Raw genomic sequence first — 23,026 nt, 5'->3', positions numbered from 1 at the left:
TTAATTAAATTATAGCTTTTTTTTTTTTTGTTTTTTTTACACACAACAACAAGGTGACCGGGGTTCAAGTCCCAGGTGCTCCCTGCGTCGTGTTTGCATGATCAGTCCTTGGGGTGCGTGATTCTTCTCGATGTGTTGAGGTTTCAGTCTAAAGACTTGCCAAACTGGCCCCCTGATCTATGTGTGTGTGTGTTTCCACCATCCAATGAGCTCCGTGTTTTTCCTGCCTTGCATGCGATGCTGTCTGGGCTGGCTCCAGCTGCCCCGCCTACCCCCGTTCCAGCTCTGGATTAGCGGGTTAAACAAATTGATAGATGTATTTGCATAACAGAAGCGCGAGCTGAATAGGCTACTCGCTCAGGGTCACATTGTGAGTCGAACTCATGGCAGGTGCCAGTGATTGCGTTTAGAGATTTAGCACAGAATTTGGCCGGCCTGCTCCATGAAGACCGTCTGCTCGCTGTAAAATGCGGCGTCCGAACAATCGCGAGTCTGAGCCGAACGTTCCTCCTCTGTAGCTAAAGCAAGTAGGCTACCCGTCTGTGTGTCAGTCCGTCATTGTATTGTCTAGTGCCAGTCCTCATTATCAGCAGTACAAGCTTTTCTTTCTTCCTCTCTCTCTCAGTTCATTTTGCTCCATCCCGAATCCCCACAATGAGAAGCCCGCGCACGCGCACGCGCACATCCCGACACGCGTACTCATCTGGGGAGTCGGCCTGCGACAATGACAAGACACGTGTTCACGGTCCCGAACAATGGCCCATTCTGCAGGCGGAGAGTCGGTGCCCGTCCCAGAGGGTCACGCGCCCGTTGCCCCTGCTGCTCCACGCTGGCATCAGTTGAAATGCCCCGCTGAGAGACTTGTGCCAGTGTGCTGAGGTGCTTTTGCTCGGGGCGACGTGACGTGGCAGAGCACGTGCAGCCTCGTCTTTAACCTTTAAGTATTTTTTCTGTTTGTTTTTATAACTTCCACCGAGTCACGCGTTTATGCAGTGACGTCACTGACCGTCGTCTAGCGAGTCTTTGGAAAATCCGGAAAGACCCGGAGAGTGGCAAAGCCGAACAGAGGGCCAGCCTGTGCCCACCTACGCCTGCTTTGGCTTGCCTTTTGCTGAAATTAGGCACCTATTGTGTGTTTTGGAATTAGATTTAGTAGGCGTAACCCTAAGCCTTTGTTATTTTTATTACACATTTAAATGATGACTGTACGTGGATTCAGAAAGTATTGCGACTCTCTTCACTTTTTTCACATTTTGTAGTGTTGCGGCCTTCTGCTAAAATCATTTAAATTCTTAAGTTTTAAGTTAAACTCATATTAGTGCTTCATTTGAATAGAATATCATTTTCTTTCCTTAGCTATACAGTAGATTATGGTATAGCCTTTTGTTAATCTGTAATACAGTGTGTTAATAAAGCCATTTTGGAATTATTCTCATTGCCAGCCTGAACTGATAGACCCATTTGCAGTTTGTTCGACTGTATGATCAAACTGTTAAAGAAACAAATAAGATAAAAGCCATAAATGGAATTATTCTTTAAACAAGTACTTCCATCCATCCATCCATTATCCAACCCGCTCTATCCTAACACAGGGTCACAGGGGTCTGCTGTAGCCAATCCCAATCAGCACAGGGTGCAAGGCAGGAACAAATCCTGGGCAGGGCGCCAGCGCACCGCAGGGCACACACACACACACACCAAGCACACACTTGGGCCAATTTAGAATCACCAATCCACCTAACCTGCATGTCTTTGGACTGTGGGATGAAACCCACGCAGACACGGGGAGAACATGCAAACTCCACGCAGGGAGGACCCGGGAAGCGAACTCTGTGGAATCAGTTCAACACATCACACTTTTGCTAAAATCCCAAGAAGCAAACAGAAGCCGCAGAATGTTGGTAATTATGGGTTAATGCAGCTACACCCAGAATGACAAAACCAAACATATTAGACATTTGTGGAATTTTTTTTAAAAATAATTAAGTGAAATATTCCAACTGAGGTACTGAGACCCTTTACTCAGTATTTCATTGAAGCCCCTTTGGCAGCGATTCAAGCTTTGAGTCTTCTTAGGTCTGATGTGAGAAGTTCCACACTCCTGGATTTGGAGATTTGCTGCCATTCTTCTCTGCAGATCCTCTCAGGCTCTGTCTAGTTGAATGGAGGCCATCGGTAAACGGCTCTTTTCAGGCCTCCCCAGAGATGGTTACTTTGGGGTCAAGTATGGGCTCTGGCTGGGCCACATTCCCAAAGTTGACCCCATGTCACTCCTGTGTTGTCTTTGCTTTGTGCTTCGGGTTATTGTCCAGGTGGAATTTGAACCCTTGGGCTGGTTTTGAGGTCCAGAACACTATGGTCTCCCTGAACTTTGCTCCTTCAGCTTTCCCTAAGTTTTGTCTAGTCTGCCAGTCTCTAATACTGCCACCACCATGCTTCACTGTAGGAATGGCATGGCACAAGTGATGAGTGATACCTCGTTTGCTCCTGACATGGCGCTCATATTGGTTCCATCAGACCAGAGAATCTTGTTTCTCACAGTCTGAGAGTCCTATAGATGTCTCTCTGCAAATTCCAAGCAAGACTCTGTAAGAGCCATTTGTATAATACGTCTTACCAGTATTAGCTATGCCTTTGTGAACAATATGCCGGCGCTCCATTAGTCTGTCCTGCTTCTAGCTTTATGGGGGCAATGGGTGAGTAGATTGCTGTCAAGCACCACATCAAGCAACAGGTTTCTGACCATTTTAGTTGCATAGAATTACATAGGAAATGACATTTATGGAAGTTCTGTTAGGACAAGTTTATTATTACGTTCTTTAATTTACCTGTGTTTTTGTAATAAGCTTGTTGAAATCTTATGGAAGTCTAACACGTCAGAATCTTCTGTCCTACTTGAAGTGGCACTTGGCAGAGAGTCACCGCCATACTCCTAGTGTCTTACTGAGGAGTGGCTTCTCTCTGGCCATGAGGCCCAGATCAATGGAGTGTTGAAATGATGGTTCTCCTTCTGGAAGTTTCTCTCATCTCCATATGGATTCTCTGGAGCTTAGCCATAGTGGCCTTAGGGTTCTTAGTCACCAGTGGTACCACAGCACTTCTCCCCTAATTGCTCAGTTTTTGCCGGGTTGCTGTCTCTGATGGTTTTTTGGGGGGGGGTCTTGTAATTGTTCCACACTTCTTCCATTGTGTTCTTGGGGACCTTCAATGCTTGCAGACATTTTGTTTTAGCCTTCCCTAGATGTGTCTCCACATAGTCTAAGCTCTGCAGGCAGTTCCTTTGACCTCATGGCTGGGTTTTTGGCTCAACTGTGGGACCTTCTATAGAAAGGTAACCCCCAAAAATGGACACTTTTGAAAATGTTCTCCTGAACCGCATATTATTTCTGAAAATGCCACCTCAGCATAGCAGAGTGAAGGAGTGAAAAAACAGGAGAGCTTTAAAAATGGAGTCTCTGATTGGCTCGTGCTGATTACGTGGCCCTTCCCTGATTGGATCCTGCTCTTTCCATTTTCTCAGCTGCTTTTATGCTCATGTGTGACTCTTAATTACAATTCCACTTCATCGTTAGTGCAATCAGAACATTCTCTTCGCCATTGCTGTAAACGCAAACTACAAATGAATGTCTAGCATGGAGGACACGTCCTCTTCCTGTTTCTGCCTACGTGTGTGTGCCTGGTGTTGGGTTTTTGGTCGATTTAGTGAAGGTGGAGATCGTTTTCGTTTAAAAATGCTGTTTATGGTCACTGATCATGTGTCACTGAGCCCAGGTGATGTGCCTTCCTTGACATCTTGCTCTATTGTAGATAAGATGGCAGCACCCAGCATGATGTATCTAAGCGTGGATCGAAGACAAAACTCACCGTGAATATTAGCTTTAGTTTAGATAAAGAATGTTAAGTTAGTCCGAGGACCTTTTGCTCCGAATCTGTAATTTCTGGGCTTGTGTTTGGTTTGGATGGATGATCCAGTTAGTCGGTTGAAAGTCTAACTGCCAGCTCAGCCTGAGGTCCAGAGTCGTATGGAGCAGGTTTTCGTCAAGGATGTCCGTGTACATGATGTCTCTGCTCAGCTTTCCCTCAACCCTGGCCGTTCTCCCAGTGCCCAAACCTTCTGCATTATGCTGCCACCATCATCCTTCACCACTGGAATGGTATTGCAAAGGCGATGAGTGATGCCTCGTTTCCTCCACACATGACGTTTAGAATTTATGCCAAGCAGGTCAGTCTTAGTTTCATCAGATCATAGAATCTGATTTCTCATAGTTGAGAGTCTTTTAGGTGCCTTTTTACAAAGTGCATGTGTTGTCTGGCCACTCTGCCAATAAAGCTCACACTAGTCAGGCCTTTAATGACCTCTTGGGCACGGCCATCAGCAGTGTGTCTGTCTGCGGAGAGAGTGTTGACCTCGTCGAGAGGTTTACTTACCTCAGCAGTGACATTCAGGTCTCTGGTGACTCTTCCTATGAAGTCAGTAGACGGATTGGGAGAGCATGGGATGTCATGAGGTCGCTGGAAAGGGGTGTGTGGCGCTCCCGATATCTGCAAAAGGACGAAGGTCCAAGTCTTTAGAGTCCTGGTGTTTCCTGTTTGCGGGACATGGATGCTATCCAGTGACCTGAGATGAAGACTGGACTCCTTCTGTGTTGTGTCTCTTCAGAGAATCGTTCTGTACCGCTGGTTTGACTTTGTGCTGCTCATGGAGCCCCCGAATGAGACACATTGCCTGCATTGTGAGGGAGCGTCAGTTACAGCACTAGACACACATGGCGCGATTCCCCAGGAATGATCAGACTCACAGGTTTCTCATTGTTGAGGACTGGCCAAGGGGATGCCCACATAACAGCTGGCTACAGCAGATCGAGGGTCATTTCCGGGAGGTGGGGATGGACCACGTGTCTGTCTGGGGGCTTACTAATCAGTATCCCGAGCTGTTTCATTGTGCAGTGGGTGCGGCAATGTGCTGTACTGGTGCATGCTCCCCAACCTGAACAGACCTGACCTGACTAGTCAAGCATTGCAGTTGCGGTTGTCCTTCTGGAAGTTTCTCCCATCTTGACACAGGTCCTCTGAAGGTCAGCCAGAGTGATCATCACATTGTTGGTCAACTCTCAAGGAACTTCTCCCATAATTGCTCAGTTTGGCTGGGTGGACAGCTCTTGAAAGAGTCATGGTTGTTCCCACACTTCTTTCATTTAATAGTTTTGGGGCACACTGTGCTTTTGGAAAGCGTCAATGCTGCAGACATTTTCTGAGATCTGCGCCTCAATGCAATCCTGTCTCTGAGCTCTGGAGACAATTCTTTCGACTTCATGACTTGATTTCTGTTCAACTTTTGGACCTTCTGTTGACAGGTGTGTTGCCTTTCTTAACCAGTCCAGTCAACTGAACGGGCCAGAATTGAACTGCAAACAAGGTGTAGAAACATCTTGAAAAAGAGCAATAGAATGGGATACACCTGAGAAAATTTCAAGGGTCTGAATATTTGTGCCAATGGGATAGTTCAGCTTTTTTATTTTAAATGAATCGGCAAAAATTTCAAAAATCCCGTTTCCTCTTTGTCACTGTGGGGTACTGAATGTTGCTTGATGAAGGAAAATTAATTTAAATGATTTTAGCACAAGGCTGCAACATTTCAAAATGTGTAAAAAGTGAAGGATCTGAAGACTTTCTGAAGCCACTGTATGTAAAAAAGCCTCAGGTCATCAGGATTTCCTCCAGCATTTCTCCATATTTTGTTTGTTTTAGTTTTACCCTCACAAGCCTTCCTGTGCCTGCTGCAGATTAGCATCTCCACAGCCTGATCATGGACATTGTAACACGGCCTTTAGTCTGATGGCCAAAAAGCTCAAAGTTCTTTCAGGTGATTTCAGACAAAATCTAGCTAAGGTGTCCTGTATGTTAGTTCTCTATGACACTAAACCATAAAGCAGAGACTGGTGTAGCACTAGTGGTCTGCACTGTCTGTCCGATCTCAGCAAGTGACAGGTCAGAATTCAAACACAAGTCATAACACTTTCTGTTATATAGTGCCTTTCCTATCTATCTATCTATCTATCTATCTATCTATCTATCTATCTATCTATCTATCTATCTATCTATCTATCTATCTATCTATCTATCTATCTATCTATCTATCTATCTATCTATCTATCTATCTATCTATCTATCTATCTATCTATCTATCTATCTATCTATCTATCTATCTATCTATCTAAGTGTGATATATGGCTGGCAATTTGTCCCAGCCAATACCCCAAGCCACCAGATGGAGCCCTCCCTGCAACATGGAGGTGCCCCAAATTCCAGCAGGGCCTCATGGACATTGGAGTTTTAATTCACAGCCCTGCTGGATACCATGGGGGCTGTCAGGGGATGCTCAGGGACTTGTATCATTCCTATAGCCCAGAAGTATTTCCCAGTCACAGGGACAGAGGAAATTACATACTTCCAGGCTAAAGAGAAGAAGGAATTTTTCATGTGACCCGGAAGTGCTGGGAAATCACATGGACTGAAGGATAGAAGCACTTTTGGGTCAAGGACTATAAAGAAGTCTTGGGAACCCCAGCAAGTTAATCTGAGTTGGGAGGAAGGGTGACAAAAGATCTGGGAGTGGAGGATTTATTGTATTGGAATTATTATTGTTATTATTATTGCATTACTGCATCTATCTATCTATCTATCTATCTATCTATCTATCTATCTATCTATCTATCTATCTATCTATCATATAGTACCCTTCCTGTCTATCTATCTATCTATCTATCTATCTATCTATCTATCTATCTATCTATCTATCTATCTATCTATCTATCATAATGTTTTCCTATCTATCTATCTATCTATCTATCTATCTATCTATCTATCTATCTATCTATCTATCTATCTATCTATCTATCTATCTATCTATCTATCTATCTATCTATTTACAGCTTTGAAGTGTTTTTCTCTGCTCCCCCCAGCACAGTACATAAAGCACGACAACACAGTCCTTCCTTCAGTTTCCAATTCTCAGTCCTTCCACCTCCACTCCTCCCTCTCAAGTTTCGTCCTTCTTCCTCCCGACTCTGGCTCTCCAAATGGAGTGAGGCGGCTCCTTTTATGATGGCCCTGGGAGTGTTCCAGGTGGCTCATTAATTGGACCCTGAATCACTGTTTGAAAACCCAGTGTTCTTTTTCCGGGTCTTCCTCTTACTCTGGGACATAACAAGAGTCTGGGTCACCACAGGAAGAGGGGCCATTTCCGCCCCCAACCCTATCAACTGTTCGACCCCCTGCTACCTTACCAGGTCAATTCACTAGAGGTTCTGGTTTTATTTACGGTACAGGAATCACTCATCTGTATCGCTGCATCTGTGTGGGTGTAGAGTCCTGTGCCGAGCCTCTTCAGACAGTCCTGCGTCATCTTCATGGACACCTCAGCTGTCGTCTCCAGCCCCTGCACCGTTTGCCTCATCTATCTATCTATCTATCTATCTATCTATCTATCTATCTATCTATCTATCTATCTATCTATCTATCTATCTATCTATCTATCTATCTATCTATCTATCTATCTATCTATCTATCTATCTATCTATCTATCTATCAGTGCCCTTCCTGTCTGTCTGTCTATCTATCTACACTGAGTCAGTAGGGAGATTAAACTAGCAACTTAGTGTCTTACATTCTCCCTCTACCCTCAAACCTCTAGGCCATATTGTATTGCCTTGTATTTTCATTTTCCTTTCTATACTCTTATGCCATAACACTTCTGGACAGCATTATTGGTCCAGTATGCTTGGTGGGCCAGGGTGCCCCTGCGGTCAGTTGCCATACCGGGAAGGGTCTGGAAATGGTGCCCATTTACACACACTCACATTCCACCACCAATATGTGCCTTTTGCAATTGCTTTTTGCTCAGGTGCAGTGTGTCCGTAGTCAGGAGGTCTCTGAGGGGACTGATCTACCTTGCGTGTGTGTGTGTCCCCCAGGTTACTGCCCCCTCTTTGTTTGCCCACTCTAGACTGTTTGCCTTTCCCAGTGCTACCTCCCATTTGTCCTGACAGAGTAGTTTGCATGAACGCCAGCGCATTCCCTCCAGATTGGAGCCTGTGTGGGCTTCACTGAGGAGGACGGTCAGCGGTGTGCCGCTTGTTAAGGACAACATCAGTCCACCTGAGGCTGACATCCAGTTTACTTATTAAGTCTCATTCCTGATATTCCTGTGGCTTCTCTGTCCCTCACAACATAATATGACTGGAGTTTCTGATTTGCCGTGGTGCTCACACACACACACACACACACACAAGACCTCCGCCAGTGGTAATGTGTCCTGAGCCTGTTCCATAAATCACTGGTATGCAGTTGTGCAGTGACGGAGTGTGATGTGTTGTCCGGCCCTGGAGAGATGGTGACATCAAGACAAAAAATGAATGATAAATAATACATCAAGACCAGATCAAGTAGAAAAATGAATAATAAATACTCAATGAAACATCCTGTCTCTTGGGTTGCTTACACACACTTCCAAATCAGCCATGTGTCATGATGGGCCATCCACAAGTCAAGTTGAAAGCTCATTGCTTGATATGTTGAAAATTTGTCAAACTTGTGTGTTGTACTGGGTTTTCCTTTAATAGGTCAGGCTTATGACCTTTTTTCTCTTATTGAATTTATTTAAATCAATGTAATGTTCCATACAATCAAGTCAAACTTAACGAAACTAAATTCAATTGAACCCCCACCCATGAGGAAGGCCTATGCCCTTTTTCATTCCTCCTGCTGCACGTCTCTTTTCTTAACCGGATTAGGCCAGTTCAGGGTCAGTTTAGGTGCATATCCCAGAAGTTTTGGGCTAAAGTCAGAAATCAAGTTGGGGTCAAGGCGTCAGTCCACTGCAGACCACAGTCACTTACCGATTATTTGAGCGACTGACTTAAGATTAATTTTAATAATTGTTGAAGATTTTGATTACACTTACAGGTTGGTGCCGCTTAATGTCAACGATACGTTCCGTGAAGCAGGATGTTGTGCGATTTGGACATTGTGAGAACTCCATATTCTATACAGTACTTAGCAGAGCTATGTAGAATACTGTAGTGTAGCTGTATTGCCGAAACACAGAGTGTGACATGTGTGTCCCTGTCTTGCACGGCAAAACACAAGGCTGTGTCTCAATACTTTAGCAAAACCAGTTTTATTCAGCTTGAAACAGGAACAGCACAGTTATTTATTGTTTCGGGATCTACCGCTCTACTATACACTGATACAGCAGTCAGGCAGGGTCGTGGCCAGGTAATCCTGTTCCCTACATTTATAATGTTCCTTATCGCCCATCGACGACAGGCGCTTATAGCACGACTGCGATCGGCTTGGATTTGCTTTCGCCGAGAGCTGCTGCAGCACTCGGAGCCTGCAGTTGCCCCAGCAATGGATAAGCTGTCTTCCACAGGTGCAGTGATCGCACTTTGGGACGTTCTTCACTACGTCGTCCCATTGGGTGGAGTCCCAAGAGAGTTTAGAAACCTTGCAAGAGAGATAACGCTACAACCCTCCAGAGACGCGCGATACACACGATTGGGTGTTGCTGCCTAAGAGTCGAAGTATACACTCTGTAAAAGATGACAAGACAAAAGAAAACACCACAACCCTGTATACTGTTAAGGCAAAATATTAAAGGCTTTTTAACAAAAGAATGTCCCTCAGTACCCGAGTCTCAGTCTAGACTGGCAAAGATGGCAACACTTTCTGTTAAGTACGGGCCAGGCCGGAAAAGGCAGGTCCAGGGGGACAGACACCAGATGTGATGTCAGATGTGGTCAGGTTGTCAATCATATGGTCTGTAGAGGGAGGAAGAGAAGAGGAGTCAGTATACACTGCCATCTTGTGGATCAGCATTGAATTACCACCACTGGAGACTTTAACCTCCTTAGCGTTAGACCCAAGCATCACTTGGGCTGTTAACAACAGTTCTAAAAGCTTTAGTCTTGAGTGTCACTCAGGGAACTGTATAGACACATCTTGAGTAAGACCTGAGGTTTACTCAGGCTGTAAATTTGCCAGTGGTGAGTGCTGAGCATTACTCGGGCAATGATATACATTAGATGTGTCTTGCGTAAACGTTAGGCCAGAGCGTTACCCGGGCAACGGTGTAGTCGTGTCTTCTCCTAGCCTCATAATGAGACGCCTCTCATCAGCAGTGGGGAAGAAGTAAATCTGTCTTCAGACAGTCAAACTGAAACAGTCAGTGATTCTGATGGATCTGAAAGTGACATTCACGTCACTCGCACATGTGCAGTGTGCTCTTCATTTTATTATTATTATTATTATCTTTATTATACTTTTTACAGTTCTGACTTTGTACTTTTAATATTGTGCTTGTATTACAGTAGAAAGATGAGATTTCATAAAAATGTCATTTTTCAACCCAAAAAATGTAATGCTGAGGAGGTTAAGCTGTCCCCAAGGTGCACGTGGGTGACAACTCTTACGCGGTATACTTTTTATTTGTATGAAGAGAAAGTTCACATTAAAATAATGAGAGAAATGTACAATACAGCACTGGCAGCACAATCGCTTTGTTTACAAGAAACACGAGATACACGTGCGGTGTTTGTTAAGTCCGGTTACACCCGCTACACCCCATTCTCCGATCAGCATTTCTGAACTCTGTTATAACCTTATAGGACCACAGACTTGCTTGCGGCCGGACTTTGCCCGAGTGGATATTATGCGGCACATGTTATGCCTAAGAGTTTCAAAGCACTACAGTTTCAAAAACATTTTCAAAAATGAGGAAGGGGGAACTCCTGTCAAAAACCCTGGCTAGATACAAAAAGGGCCATGTATAATCTTTATAAAAAATAAAAGTTTTATTTTCATAAAATGCTCTGTTACACTGTGAAGCTCCAAAAAGCACAAAAGGCATTAAGGAGTTGCCAGCAAAGGCAATAACAGGGCAAACAAAATCCCAATACAAGCATCCAAGGATGTGGTATAGTGGGTCTGTGGCTTAACATTGTAGTGGCCTGTTTTTAAATAATTAAATGATTAGAATGGCCGGCTCGATCTCTGTGGGCATGTGTGCCCGCACAGCTGTGGGAGGTTGGAGAGGTGATTGGGGCAAGATGCACTTGCACATGAGGGTGCCATCTGTCTCAACGGCTTTCTGCAGTGGGCGATTGAGTTGCTGTGCCCACAGAGGCGTTTAACGGGGAGCTCTGCACGGAGAAAAGGGAGAGACACTGGACTGGCCAGGAAAAGAGAAGGGAGAAGAGAAGCAAGATGGAGGTTAAAAGAAGAGAAGGGAAAAACAGGAGGCAGAGAGAGAGAGGAACTGAGTGAGGCAGGTGGTCGGCTGTAGGAGCCGGAGGCTGTGGAGGGGGCCCTCCTACTGAGTGCTTACCTGGGAGTAGGAGCGGGCGGAAATGCAGTGTTCCTGCAGATGCCGAGGGACTGATGGCTTGGCGGGAGTTGTGTGTGGCTCAGCATGGCACCCCAGGATTGCCAAAGGTTGACTTCACCTGTCAGTGGGCGTTTGAGGTTTGAGAAGGAAGCATTTAGGCTCATTTGTCTTCATGGACTGTCTCTGGTTTTAACCTCGTTGTTTTCATTGGATTATTTATTGGAGCTGTTTTGAACCTTCACCATCACTGTTTTTATGGATTATTTCTTGACTGACAGCACACACAGGCTTAAGTAAGTATAAGTAGGGCTCACCAGACCACTCCTTTGTAGTCTTTGTTTTATGTCGTTGGCCCAGTCTGAGGTCCAAAGCACACTGAAGGAGGTTTTCATGAAGGATGGCTCTGTACTTTACTCTGTTAAACTTTTCCTTGACCCTGACTGGTCTCCCAGTCACCAACAACACAACATGATGCTGCCGTCACCATGCTTCACATGGAATGATAATTGCGCAGGTGGTGAGCGTTTCTTCCAGACGTGATTCCTAGGATGGAGGCCAAACAGATCAGTCCTGGTTTCATCAGAGCAGGGAGTCTCGTTTCTCCTAGTCTGTTAGTCTTTTAGGGCTTTCATGTATGATCTGGCCACTCTGTCATAAAGCCAACATCAGTGGAACATTACAGTGATGGTTGTCCTTTGGAGGTCAGACTGTCTAACCATCAGTTTCTTGGTCACCTCTCTCATCAAGGCTGTTTCCACACTGAAAAGGAGCAAAGGTTAAAGACATGACAGTTCAGCAGTTCAGGCTTCATCAGGTGTCACACTGAAGAGTGAAGAGCAGAGGACATAACTGGAAGGGGAAAGAGGGAACAAAGCCAGGGCAGAAGAAAGGACGAAAGGTGAGAGGAGGGGTGACAAAGCTGCCCTTCGAGATCAGAACATTAGCAGGTCATTACCAGGATGCCAGTCCATCCATGCCCATTTGGTAAAGATTCATTTTTTTTTAAGCAAATCAAACAGTGCTGAGGTAAAGACACTTGAATGGGCAGAGTGGGTACAACTTCAAAGAGGGCATTAAATCATATACCATTTAGAAAAAAAAATGAGGAACAGCTCCTGGTTCAACAAGAGAGCGCCTTGCTTGTCAGCCTTCACTTTGCATAGATGGCAAGATAAACAAAACAGGTGGCGTTTGTAAAAAGACTCTTTTGAAGGTCAAATATTTCCTTATGCATCTTGTGCCAGCATCAAATGTGAGAAAAGTACAGAAAAGTTTAGACGTCGGGCCCACCATGGCACATAAATTCCAAGCCTGTTCAGCGAATGTTCTGTTCTCAGCATGGAAGCTTCGGTACTGACATTCATGTTCGGGTTCATCTTAGTGGGTGGCATACGGATCTAGTGGCTACCACTGTCACCCCTCGGCTTCGGAGACCTGGGTTCAAATCCCAGCCTGTGACTTTGCATGTTCCCCTGCTGTCACTTTTGAGTTTTCTCGAGGTACTGCGGCTCCTGAAGACGTGAAGATGAGGGTTTGTTGGAGGCTCTTGAGGTTTTTAGGGTCATTATGATGCGAATGAGGTCCCGCGTGTCCCAAATGGCAATTTTAGGATGACAGGCTGGTGACAAAAGTGAGGCGATACAGGCACTTGGATGATTCCTCTCTCCCAGACCACAAAGATGCTCAGATAATGACAAGCTCATGGAAAGAAAGTGCCAATAGCACTGGACAATACAAAGCAGTATGTAAGAGGGATGGAAAACACAGACTCTCCACCTTCTCCATTATTTTCTTTTCTCGTAAAGCCAGTAGTAACAGGCACAACTCTTCTTCCATCAGCAGAGTCTCATTAAACGTAGCCATCTTCTGCTGAACTATCATGTAAATTGCGCCGTGAATTTGTTAGGTAGGTGACATTGACCAAACACTGCCACCTACTGACTAGGAGAATATTGACGCACTGATTGAACAGGCCGCCACCAGCAGAAATGCGTTTTGGTCGCTGACAGTGCACGCAGCCTTAAGTAAGTATAAGTAGGGCTCACCAAACCACTCCTATGTAGTCTTTGTTTTATGTTGTTGTCCCAGTCTGAGGTCCAGAGTACACTGGAGGAGGTTTTCATGAAGGATGTCTCTGTACTTTGCTCTGTTAAGCTTTTCCTTGACCCAGACTGGTATCCCAATCATCAACAACACAACATGATGCTGCCATCACCGTGCATCACATGGAATGATAATCGCACAGGTGGTGAGTGTTTCCTCCACACGTGATTCCTAGGTTGGAGGCCAAACAGTTCACCAGGGAGTCTTGTTTCTCCTAGTCTGGTAGTCTTTTAGGTTCCTTTGTTCAAACACCAAGGGGGCTTTCATGTATCATGTCATTAAACCCTACATCAGGGATGGTTGACCATCTGAAAGTTTCTTCCATCTCCACACAAGTTCTTTGGTGGCCAACATGTCTAACCATCGGTTTCTTGGTCACCTTTCTCATCAAGATCTCCTTCTATCTCGATTGATCAGTTTGGCCGCATGACCTGCTCTTGAAAATGTCCTGGTGGTTTGAAACTCATTCCATTTAAAAATAATGGAGGCGATTATGCTTTTGAGAACTGTCAATGCTGCAGAATTTTTTTTTTGCCTTCCCCTGATATCTGACATCTGCTGGCAAACAAGCCCAGCCAGTAATTTACCTGCTCTAGTTGCTTTTTGATGTGTGGCTGAGCGCAGGAATGACAGGTCATAGAAAAATAAAATATTAGGGAAACCAACTGACTCACCCTGTTTAAGCAAAAGTCTGACAGAAAATTACGACTTTTGGCTTCAGTTAACTCTTTTAGGGCGGATGTCAACAGGAGAGGTTGAAGGTGATAATTAACAGTAAATGGTGACCAGACCCTTCTGTTACAGGTTAGTTCGACTCTCTGTGCTAGAAGGAAAGTTAGCTTTGTTGAGTTATCCGAGATTCCCTGCGCTTGCATGAGCAGCGAAGAGCAGACAATGGCCAAAATGGGATCGACATCTAGCGAGAGATTGAAGTGAATGCACAAAGCAAAATACTCCATGGATGACGTTTTGCATATTATCTCTGAACTGGAATCTGATTTGTCGGACTCCGATTTTGATGCGAGTGATCTGGAGATTGAGATTGAAAACGAAATTGAGGTACCGGCATCGTTCACCTGGGAGGACCGCTACTTACGATGACACGATGTACAAACCAGATTGCATTGCACTGCAACCATGACCTGCGCTTCCGCCCCTGCCTCGTGAAGACAGCCTGGGAGCCAGCCTGCCACACAGTTCTGCCAACTGTTGTGCCGCCTGTGACTGGCTTAAGCCACAAGAGACGGCAAACTACTTGCCACAGCTCACAGCAGTAGATGTTTTATGTTGATTTTTTTACGTGAAAATATTGCATTGTGTGCTTTTGGAAAAAATATTGAGCCCTCAAAGAGTTAACAGCCTGCTTAGGCAAAAAACAACAAAAGAAATCGGACTCTTTGTCATAGAATATCAGGGCCAATCACTGGAGCTCTGCCTGGCAGTCTGCTCTATTCACAAATGACGCCTCCTCCTGTGAGGCCGGGCTTCTTTTATGAGGTGCACAGGAAGGGGCGGAGCTAAGTGCCTTCACTGGGAGGTTTCTCAGTGCTGTGTGGAGAGAAGAAGAAGAGAATACCATATTTACTCATGTACCACGCGCCCTCGTGTAAGACGCGCACCCTAATTTTTACAAAGAAGATTGGGAAAATCGTTTTGGCCTGTGTATGACGTGCGTTGTGATTGTATAGGAAGCGTTTAGAGAGAGAAAGAGCGCGATCGAGAGAGAGAGCGCGCAAGAACGCAAGCAAGAGAGAGAGAGTGCGAGTGTGTGAGCAAGCAAACAAGAGAGAGAGAGCGTGAGTGCGCGAGTAAGCGAGAGAAAGAGAGAGCGCGAGCGTGCGAGCAAGCGAACGAGAGAGAGATCAAGCCCAAGCAGAAGAAGTAAACATTATAGAATTACATTTCCTTGTGTATGATGCGCACCTGATTTTCTAATGCTAACTTTAGGGAAAAAATGTAAGCCTGGTACATGCATAAATACGATATTAGTGATAGTGCCCCCTCTTGCTCCAGCAGGTTGTCACATACCTCATTCAAGCCCGTGAGGAGATCCGTGGACGAGCATGTGTGACACATGTTAATTGCATTGTCTTGTGTTTAATTGGTGAATACCGGTGACCGGAAGAGCCAGAGTGCAGAACGAGATTTTCATTGTACAGTGGGACTGACTGTTTTCTGTGCCTATCACAATAAATTCTTACTGACTGACTGTATCTCCTGTAGCAGTAGGAGGCGCTATCGCTCCCTTGAACCCTCAGGTACCACGCCAAACACCAGGTAAAAGTGCTACAATAATTATTTTTATTATAATAATGTGCACTAAGCACTCCACACTATTCATTAACCACAATACAATAATAATCACCAATCCTCCAACTCCCAGACGCGTTGACCTCCTACCACCCAGCTCAGTTCCCCGTCTGGGAGTTCCCACAGTCCTTTATACTCCCTGACCCGGAGGTGTTCCTGCCAAACAGTCCCCAAGTCCTTATTCCTTCCGGGTCAGGGTAAATAGTCCTTATCTTTACCCCAGAAGCACGTTGTTTCTTCCTGTCATAGGATTATGACGCACTTCCGGGTTATATGGCATATATGAGTCCACGGGCCTTCCGACAGCGACTCCCAGTGGTCCCCAAGGTATCCAGCAGGGCTGTGCATAAAAACTACATAGTCCATCAGGCCCTGCTGGAATTCGGGGCCCGTCAATGCTGTCGGGAGAGCTCCTCCTGGCGGCTTGGGGGTGAGGACCGGAATATGAAACCGGCCATCCTCCACACTCCTCTTTGTTTTCAGACAGTGAGGTAAAGTTCTGGCTTTTGTTTTCTTGTGGTCTGCACCCTTTTTCAAGATTTTGGAAATGCAGGATCACAACAGTAGTTGGCAATCATTACCCATTGTTATGACTAGCTTCTTTATTTAATTTTTTGTGTGTTACCTCTTTACCTTTTCGTGAGTCTGAGAACTCATTTTGAGTTTATTTTTTCCCCGTGATTCTGAATTTGATATTATCTAATTGATTGGAGACTTTGGCTTTGTTAATTTCTGGGCCATTTTAGCCTCCATTGTTAATATTTGGGCCATTTTTGTTTCCATTTTGTTTATTTTCATTGCAGCCATTTTGTTAAGACAGATACTAAGTTCCATTTACCGTGGAAGTTGGATGTCAGAGTTGGGAATGACATCGCTGCCAAGTTGACCGTGTTACAATAAAACATTTGAGAAAACAATATATAGGCTTAGTAAGAGACGGCTGGCAGCCCAGACCAACCGGGACACCCAAGAAATGGAGGGATAGGGGAAGGCAGACTCTTTAGAGCACTGCCTCCCCCAAAACAGTAGATGGCAGCTCCCCTGGTTTACAACAGTGGTACGGGTTACCACAGGGTACCATGGGACTTGGAGTTCTGTATCTCAGTTCTGTTGGGTGCTGCCAGGGGGTGCTGTTGAAGAACCATGGGGCATAAGATTTCCGCCTGACCCCAAAGTGCTGAATGATCACGTGGATGGAAGAGCAGAAGTGCTTCTGGGTTGGACAGTATAAAAGGACCAGACTGAGCGCACAAGGATCAGCCAGAGTCGGGTGGAAGGCAGACGAAGCCTGTGGGAGGACCGGAGGAGAAAAGACAAAGAAAGAAGAGGAATTGTGTGTGCTGTATTGTTTACTCGTGGCTGTAGTGGTGGGAAATGCTTTGGGGAAAACATTTGTTGTGCTTGCTCTTTCGGAATGAAACTTCGAAATTCTGACTTTCCAGTTTAGTTATAACAGAAATCCAATGTCGTTAGGAGTGCATCTTCAGAGGTCGTAGCTTTTGGTTAGCGAAATGATAGATTTAGAAGGACATCAAAGGAAGCAGTTTCTATCCGAGGTTGCGGATTTCTAAACCCTTTTTGCTGATCGCTCTCGTGTTCCTTAAAAACATTTTTTCTAAAGCTTTTCCTGTTATTTGACTGGTGCTTGGTTTTTGATTTTTGAATTTTCTTTGGTATCCGTGCAGCAGAATTTCTGCTTTTCAACTGTTTTTTTCAGTTCATTTAATGTCTCTTCTCCCGGTTACTCTTAAAATATTCTTGCTAGTTCTCGCTAGCATAATACCCACCTAGAGTAGGCCATTGTAAGTCTGTTATGCTAACTATCTTGTTGTTGAATTTGCAGGCATGTACGGGCAATGCCACGCCACTTTGTCACCAGTGACCCTCAATCAGTGATCAGGACATTCTCAGCTTGGGAACGTTTTCATGTCTGCACTCACACTTTGTGTCTCTTTTTTATTCTCTGCAGTTCTGATCCTGGAGAAGATTGAGAATGACGACCTCTGTAACAAAACTTTGAAGATTACGGACTTTGGCCTGGCACGAGAGTGGCACAGAACCACTAAGATGAGCGCGGCGGGCACATATGCATGGATGGCTCCTGAGGTCATCAAACTGTCTCTGTTTTCTAAGAGCAGCGACGTGTGGAGGTGAGTTAGCAGGCCTACATGACCCTCTGACACTCGCTTGAGAGTTTAACTGTTTGGGGTGAGATGGAAGTGAAGTTTATTAGTGCCATGGATTCATTTGGCATGCTGCTGGACTCGGACATGTAATCAGGGTTTGATAAATTTGATGGAGGCAAGTCTGGTAAACTTTGTTCTATAGCACAAATCCCTTCAAGATGTCACTAATCCACTGAAGACTTTCAGGTTGTTTTTTGTTTGATGTTCTATTGTCCAAGATGGCGCTTTTTTGTTGCATTTTATACTGTAGTTTCATTTAACCCTGTGTCAGACATTTTCCAGTGTCCCCTGCAAAATGGGCAGAAGGTTGCCGGTTCAAATCCCATAAATGCCAAAAGTGACTATAATTCGTTGGACCCTTGCGCAAGGCCCTTAACCTGCAATTGCTCCTTCCTGGCTATGATGTTAATCTGCAGCCGGCCCACCAACATACAGGGAAAATTTGGGGGTTGGTGGCAGAATTGGCCCTCCAGCCACCATAGAAAACCTCATACTGGTTCCATTCCATCTGAACTAGTGTGGTGCTGAGGTGTCACCCGTTGCATGACCTCACTCTTGTCCCAATCTGGGATCCTGAGTTGGTTTGACATATGGTGGGTGTGGCATTGAGCGGTATTAGTGTGGGCTCCTAACCTCTCTCTCCTGCAATAGGAACAGCCCCCCAAACGGGACACAAAGAACTTGGCTGTTTATCCTGCACCTTCTCCACGGTCATTCCCAGTTTTTCTTACTCTTGATTGTCCAGGTGTTGTCCCATCTGACTCTGCACTCTATTTGTCCTGAATGGGATACGCACTGGTACTTCTGTCATAATAGTATTCAGTCCCCTTCACTTTCTTTACATTTTGTTAAGTTGCAGCGTTGACGTGAAATTTTGTCAAGCAACACTCAATACCCCAGAATGACAAAGTGAAAAGAGGATTTTAGAAATTTTTGCAAATACATTAAAAAAATTGTAAAAAATGAAATATCACAATTGACATGAGTATTCAGATCCTTTACTCAGTTCTTCATTGAAGCCCCTTTGGCAGCGATTCCAGCCAGGAGTCTTGGTTGTTTCAAACTCATTTAAGAATTATGGACGTGACTGTGTAACTTCTCCCATTATCAACACTCAATACCCCACAATGACAACGTGAAAACAGAATTTTAGGAATTCTTCCAAATTTATTAAAAACTAGCAAAATACCCGCGCTTCGCAGCGGAGAAGTAGTGTGTTAAACAAGTTATGAAAAAGAAAAGGAAACATTTTAAAAATAACGTAACATGATTGTCAATGTACTTGTTTTGTCACTGTTATGAGTGTTGCTGTCATCAAGGATTTGATTATCATTATTTCTTTCAATCAGGTTCGTTTTTGGAGGACGTGTTGTGTTCAAGTTACATTCGGTGTTTGTCAACCGTTGTAAAGATAACAGGTTTCATTCATCGACGTGATCACTACCCAAATCGCTACTCGTGAATCTAAGATGTTTAACAGGCATTCCCGGTATTAAGTTGTGGATTTGCCTGCGAATTTTTAGCGACAGCGTGTCTATAAACTTAACTTAAACTTAAGCTTTACACCGTGCTTTCCTATTGATATGTCTACAAAGGCTTGTTCAGCTTCAGAGGGTTGTTCCTCTCCTACTGCGTCAATAAACAGCTCGTCTTCCTCTTTATCTGAGACATCACACACTGCATGCACAGGCTTACCTTTCCCAGTCCTGCAAACTTTAGTGAAGTGGTTCAATTTACCTCATTTTTTACACCGTCTTCCTTTAGCTGGACATTGACTTTTTACACCGTGTGCTTTGTTTCCGCAGTAGCTGCACTTATGAATATGCTGGTATGCGTCACTCGCTTCATATTCTTTTGCTGCCTTCTCAATTGTGCAATGCGTTTTTTGTTCAGCGCTCTTTGGAGCTCTTCCTTATTCTCTACGTACTGCGTTCACAGTCAGTTCACGTGAGCCGCTCGGAGAACATGCATTGAAGGTTCTCAGCTGTGCTTGTGCTATCTCGTGAGATCTTGCGATGTCCACAGCTTTATTTAATGTTAGCTCAGACCCGGCACTTAAAAGTTTCTCTCGCAGTTTTGCTGAGTTTGTGCCAAACACTAGTCTATCCCTGACCATCTCATCTTTGTTTGCATAAGCACAGTCCTTCACCAGCAATTTTAACTCTGTTACAAAGTGATGAAAAGTCTCATTTATACCCCGCGTCTTCTCATTTAACTTGTATCTCGCGAATATCGTATTCGTCTTAGGCATGACAAACGCCTCAAAACGGTCATAGTAAGTTTTCAGTACCTTGGCTTCCTCCTGGGTGAGAGTCCTTGTGTTAAAAATGTCTCCTCCTTTTTCCCCAGTCCACAGGAGCAGGTAGCTGCATTTCTCACTCTCGTCTTTGCCTTTTAGCGGGCCAGAAAACATCAGCTCCATGTGCTGTCGGAACTTTTTCCATTCTCCTGGCAGGTTAAGAGAATCCCAGTCAATTCGTGGCGAGGGAACTCCAACAAAATCCATGACTGTTCTTTATTCTGACACCATGTCTTGTTTTCACAAATTGTGAAAAATGAAATGATGGCGAGACTTTCTTTTAAAGTATGCAGGGGAACTTTATTTATTACAGCTCTTACATTCACAGCATCCGTGTTCTAAATTAACTTCCATAATAGTAACCTTGAGGTCCCTTTTTCTGGTGCCTTCCTGATGACATAGGTGCCTAAAACATGCCTGATAATAATACATTTCAATGACATATAAATATTACAGTGATCACCTCGATAGACATCTCACCACCCAAATCGCTAGTCTTGAATCTAAGATGTTTAACAGGGATTCCCGGTATTAACGTTTTGATTTGCCTGTGAATATTTAGTGTCAGCGTGTCTATTGGATTGCTGCTGATGGACGGCCATATATGGGCAGGCACTCAATTATGTGGGAGGCGTGGGTATGGGGGACGCAATATAGGCAGGCAGCCAACTACGTAGGAGGCGTGGTGATAGGGGACGCAACTCCGCCTCACACAGCGACCGAGCTGCAGGGTATGGCCGTATATATGTATGCAAGTAGGATTCAGTTATGACCGTTACGCGTAGAATTTCAAAATTACTTTTGTAAGTAAGCTGTAAGGAATGAGCCTAACAAATTTCAGCCTTCTACCTACACGGGAAGTTGGAGAATTAGTGATGAGTGAGTCAGTGAGTCAGTGAGTCAGTCAGTCAGTGAGGGCTTTGCCTTTTATTAGTATAGATAAAAAAAAGACTCTTTACTACCACACTTTAAATCTGTCTCAGGTGCATCCCATTCTATTGGTCATCTTGAGATGTTTCTACACTTTGTTTGGAGTCCACTGTGGTCAATTCAATTGAGTGGACATAATTAGGAAAGGTACACTGTTGTTTACAGAAGATCCCCCAGATAGCATGAAGTTATGGGAAAGAGTAGTGGAAGCTCGGTTAATTAGTGAGCAGCAGTATGGTTTCATGCCAGTAAAGAGCACCACATATGTGATGTTTGCTCTGAGGATGTTGATGGAGAAGTTTAGAGAAGGCCAGAAGGAGTTGCATTCTGTCTTTGTGGACCTGGAGAAAGCAAATGACAGGGTGCCTCGAGATGAGTTGTGGTATTATATGAGGAAGTCAGGAGTGGCAGAGAAGTATGTAAGAGTTGTACAGGATAAGTACGAGGGAAGTGTGACTGTGGTGAGGTCTGTGGTAGGAGTGAGGGAGGTGGGATGACATCAGGGATCGGCTCTGAGCCCCTTCTTATTTGCAATGGTGATGGACAGGTTGACAGACGAGATTAGACAGGAGTCCCCGTGGACTGTGATGTTTGCTGATGACATTGTGATCTGTAGCGAGAGTAGGGAGCAGGTTGAGGAGACCCTGGAGAGGAGGAGATATGCTCTAGAGAGGAGAGGAATGAAGGTCAGTAGGACCACTGAGAGAGAATACATGTGTGTGAATGAGAGGGAGGGCAGTGGAATGGTGAGGATGAGGGAGTAGAGTTGGTGAAGGTGGATGAGTTTAAATACTTGGGATCAACAGCACAGAGTAATGTGGATTGTGGAAGAGAGGTGAAGAAGAGAGTGCAGGCAGGGTGGAGAAGAGTGTCAGGAGTGATTTGTGACAGATGGGTATCAGCAAGAGTGAAAGGGAAGGTCTTCAGGATGGCAGTGAGACCAGCTATGTTATATGGGCTGGTGACGGTGGCACTGACCAGAAAGCAGGAGACAGAGCTGGAGGTGGCAGAGTTAAAGATGCTAAGATTTGCATTGGGTGTGACGAGGATGGACAGGATTAGAAATGAGGACATTAGAGGGTTAGCTCAAGTTGGACGGTTGGGAGACAAAGTCAGAAAGGCAAGAATGTGTTGGTTTGGACATGTACAGAGGAGAGATGCTGGTTATATCAGGAGAAGGATGTTAAGGATAGAGCTGCCGGAGAAGAGGAAGGCCTAAGAGAAGGTTTATGGGTGTAGTGAGAGAGGACATGCAGGTGATGGGAGAGACAGAGTAAGATGACGAGGAAAGGAAGATATGGAAGAAGAGGATCTGTTGTGGCAAACCCTAATGGGAGCAGCCGAAAGAAGAAGAGGAAGTTTTCTAACAAAAAAGATGAAAAATCAAGTAACGTAATTCATTCATAACAGTAAGGAGTCCTGCAGCAAGCTGTGTTTCAGGGTCCCCTTCCACTCCACCATGTTTGCTATGGTCCACACCTCAGTTTTTATTTCACTTCAGGTTTTCTCCAGTGACACAAGATGGATGATCTTTTGTAGTGAGGCGGCTGGAAGTTATTCTTGCACCATGAGGCACAAGTCAGGAATGAGTCACTGGTCCATAACAGTTCAAATCTAATGCCACATACACGCTCACTTACTGAATATGAGATGTCCGTTTCTGTCACCAGTTATCTTCACATTCCCATTTTTGGAATGTGGCAGACAAACAAGGGTTGTTAGTGGTCTGACACATCAGCACTAGACAGAGGACACAAACCGTGCCTTAAACACCTTGGCATCAACCTTGAGTGTGACTCAGGCTTGGAATTC

At 44.8% G+C, this 23,026-nt stretch overlaps 1 protein-coding gene across 1 annotated transcript in view; it reads left to right on the top strand.

Annotated features, from left to right (window-relative positions):
- Positions 1–23,026, top strand: part of map3k10 (mitogen-activated protein kinase kinase kinase 10) — a 128,661-nt gene that overhangs the window by 62,618 nt on the left and 43,017 nt on the right. Inside the window, exon 2 of the mRNA XM_039768113.1 lies at positions 17,769–17,949. Coding sequence (XP_039624047.1) covers positions 17,769–17,949 — 181 coding nt within the window. The remainder of the gene's footprint in view (positions 1–17,768; positions 17,950–23,026) is intronic.

This window comes from Polypterus senegalus, chromosome 11 (assembly GCF_016835505.1).
Source record: "Polypterus senegalus isolate Bchr_013 chromosome 11, ASM1683550v1, whole genome shotgun sequence".
Taxonomy (NCBI): Eukaryota; Metazoa; Chordata; class Cladistia; order Polypteriformes; family Polypteridae; genus Polypterus; species Polypterus senegalus.
This window is presented reverse-complemented; position numbering and strand designations above follow the sequence as displayed.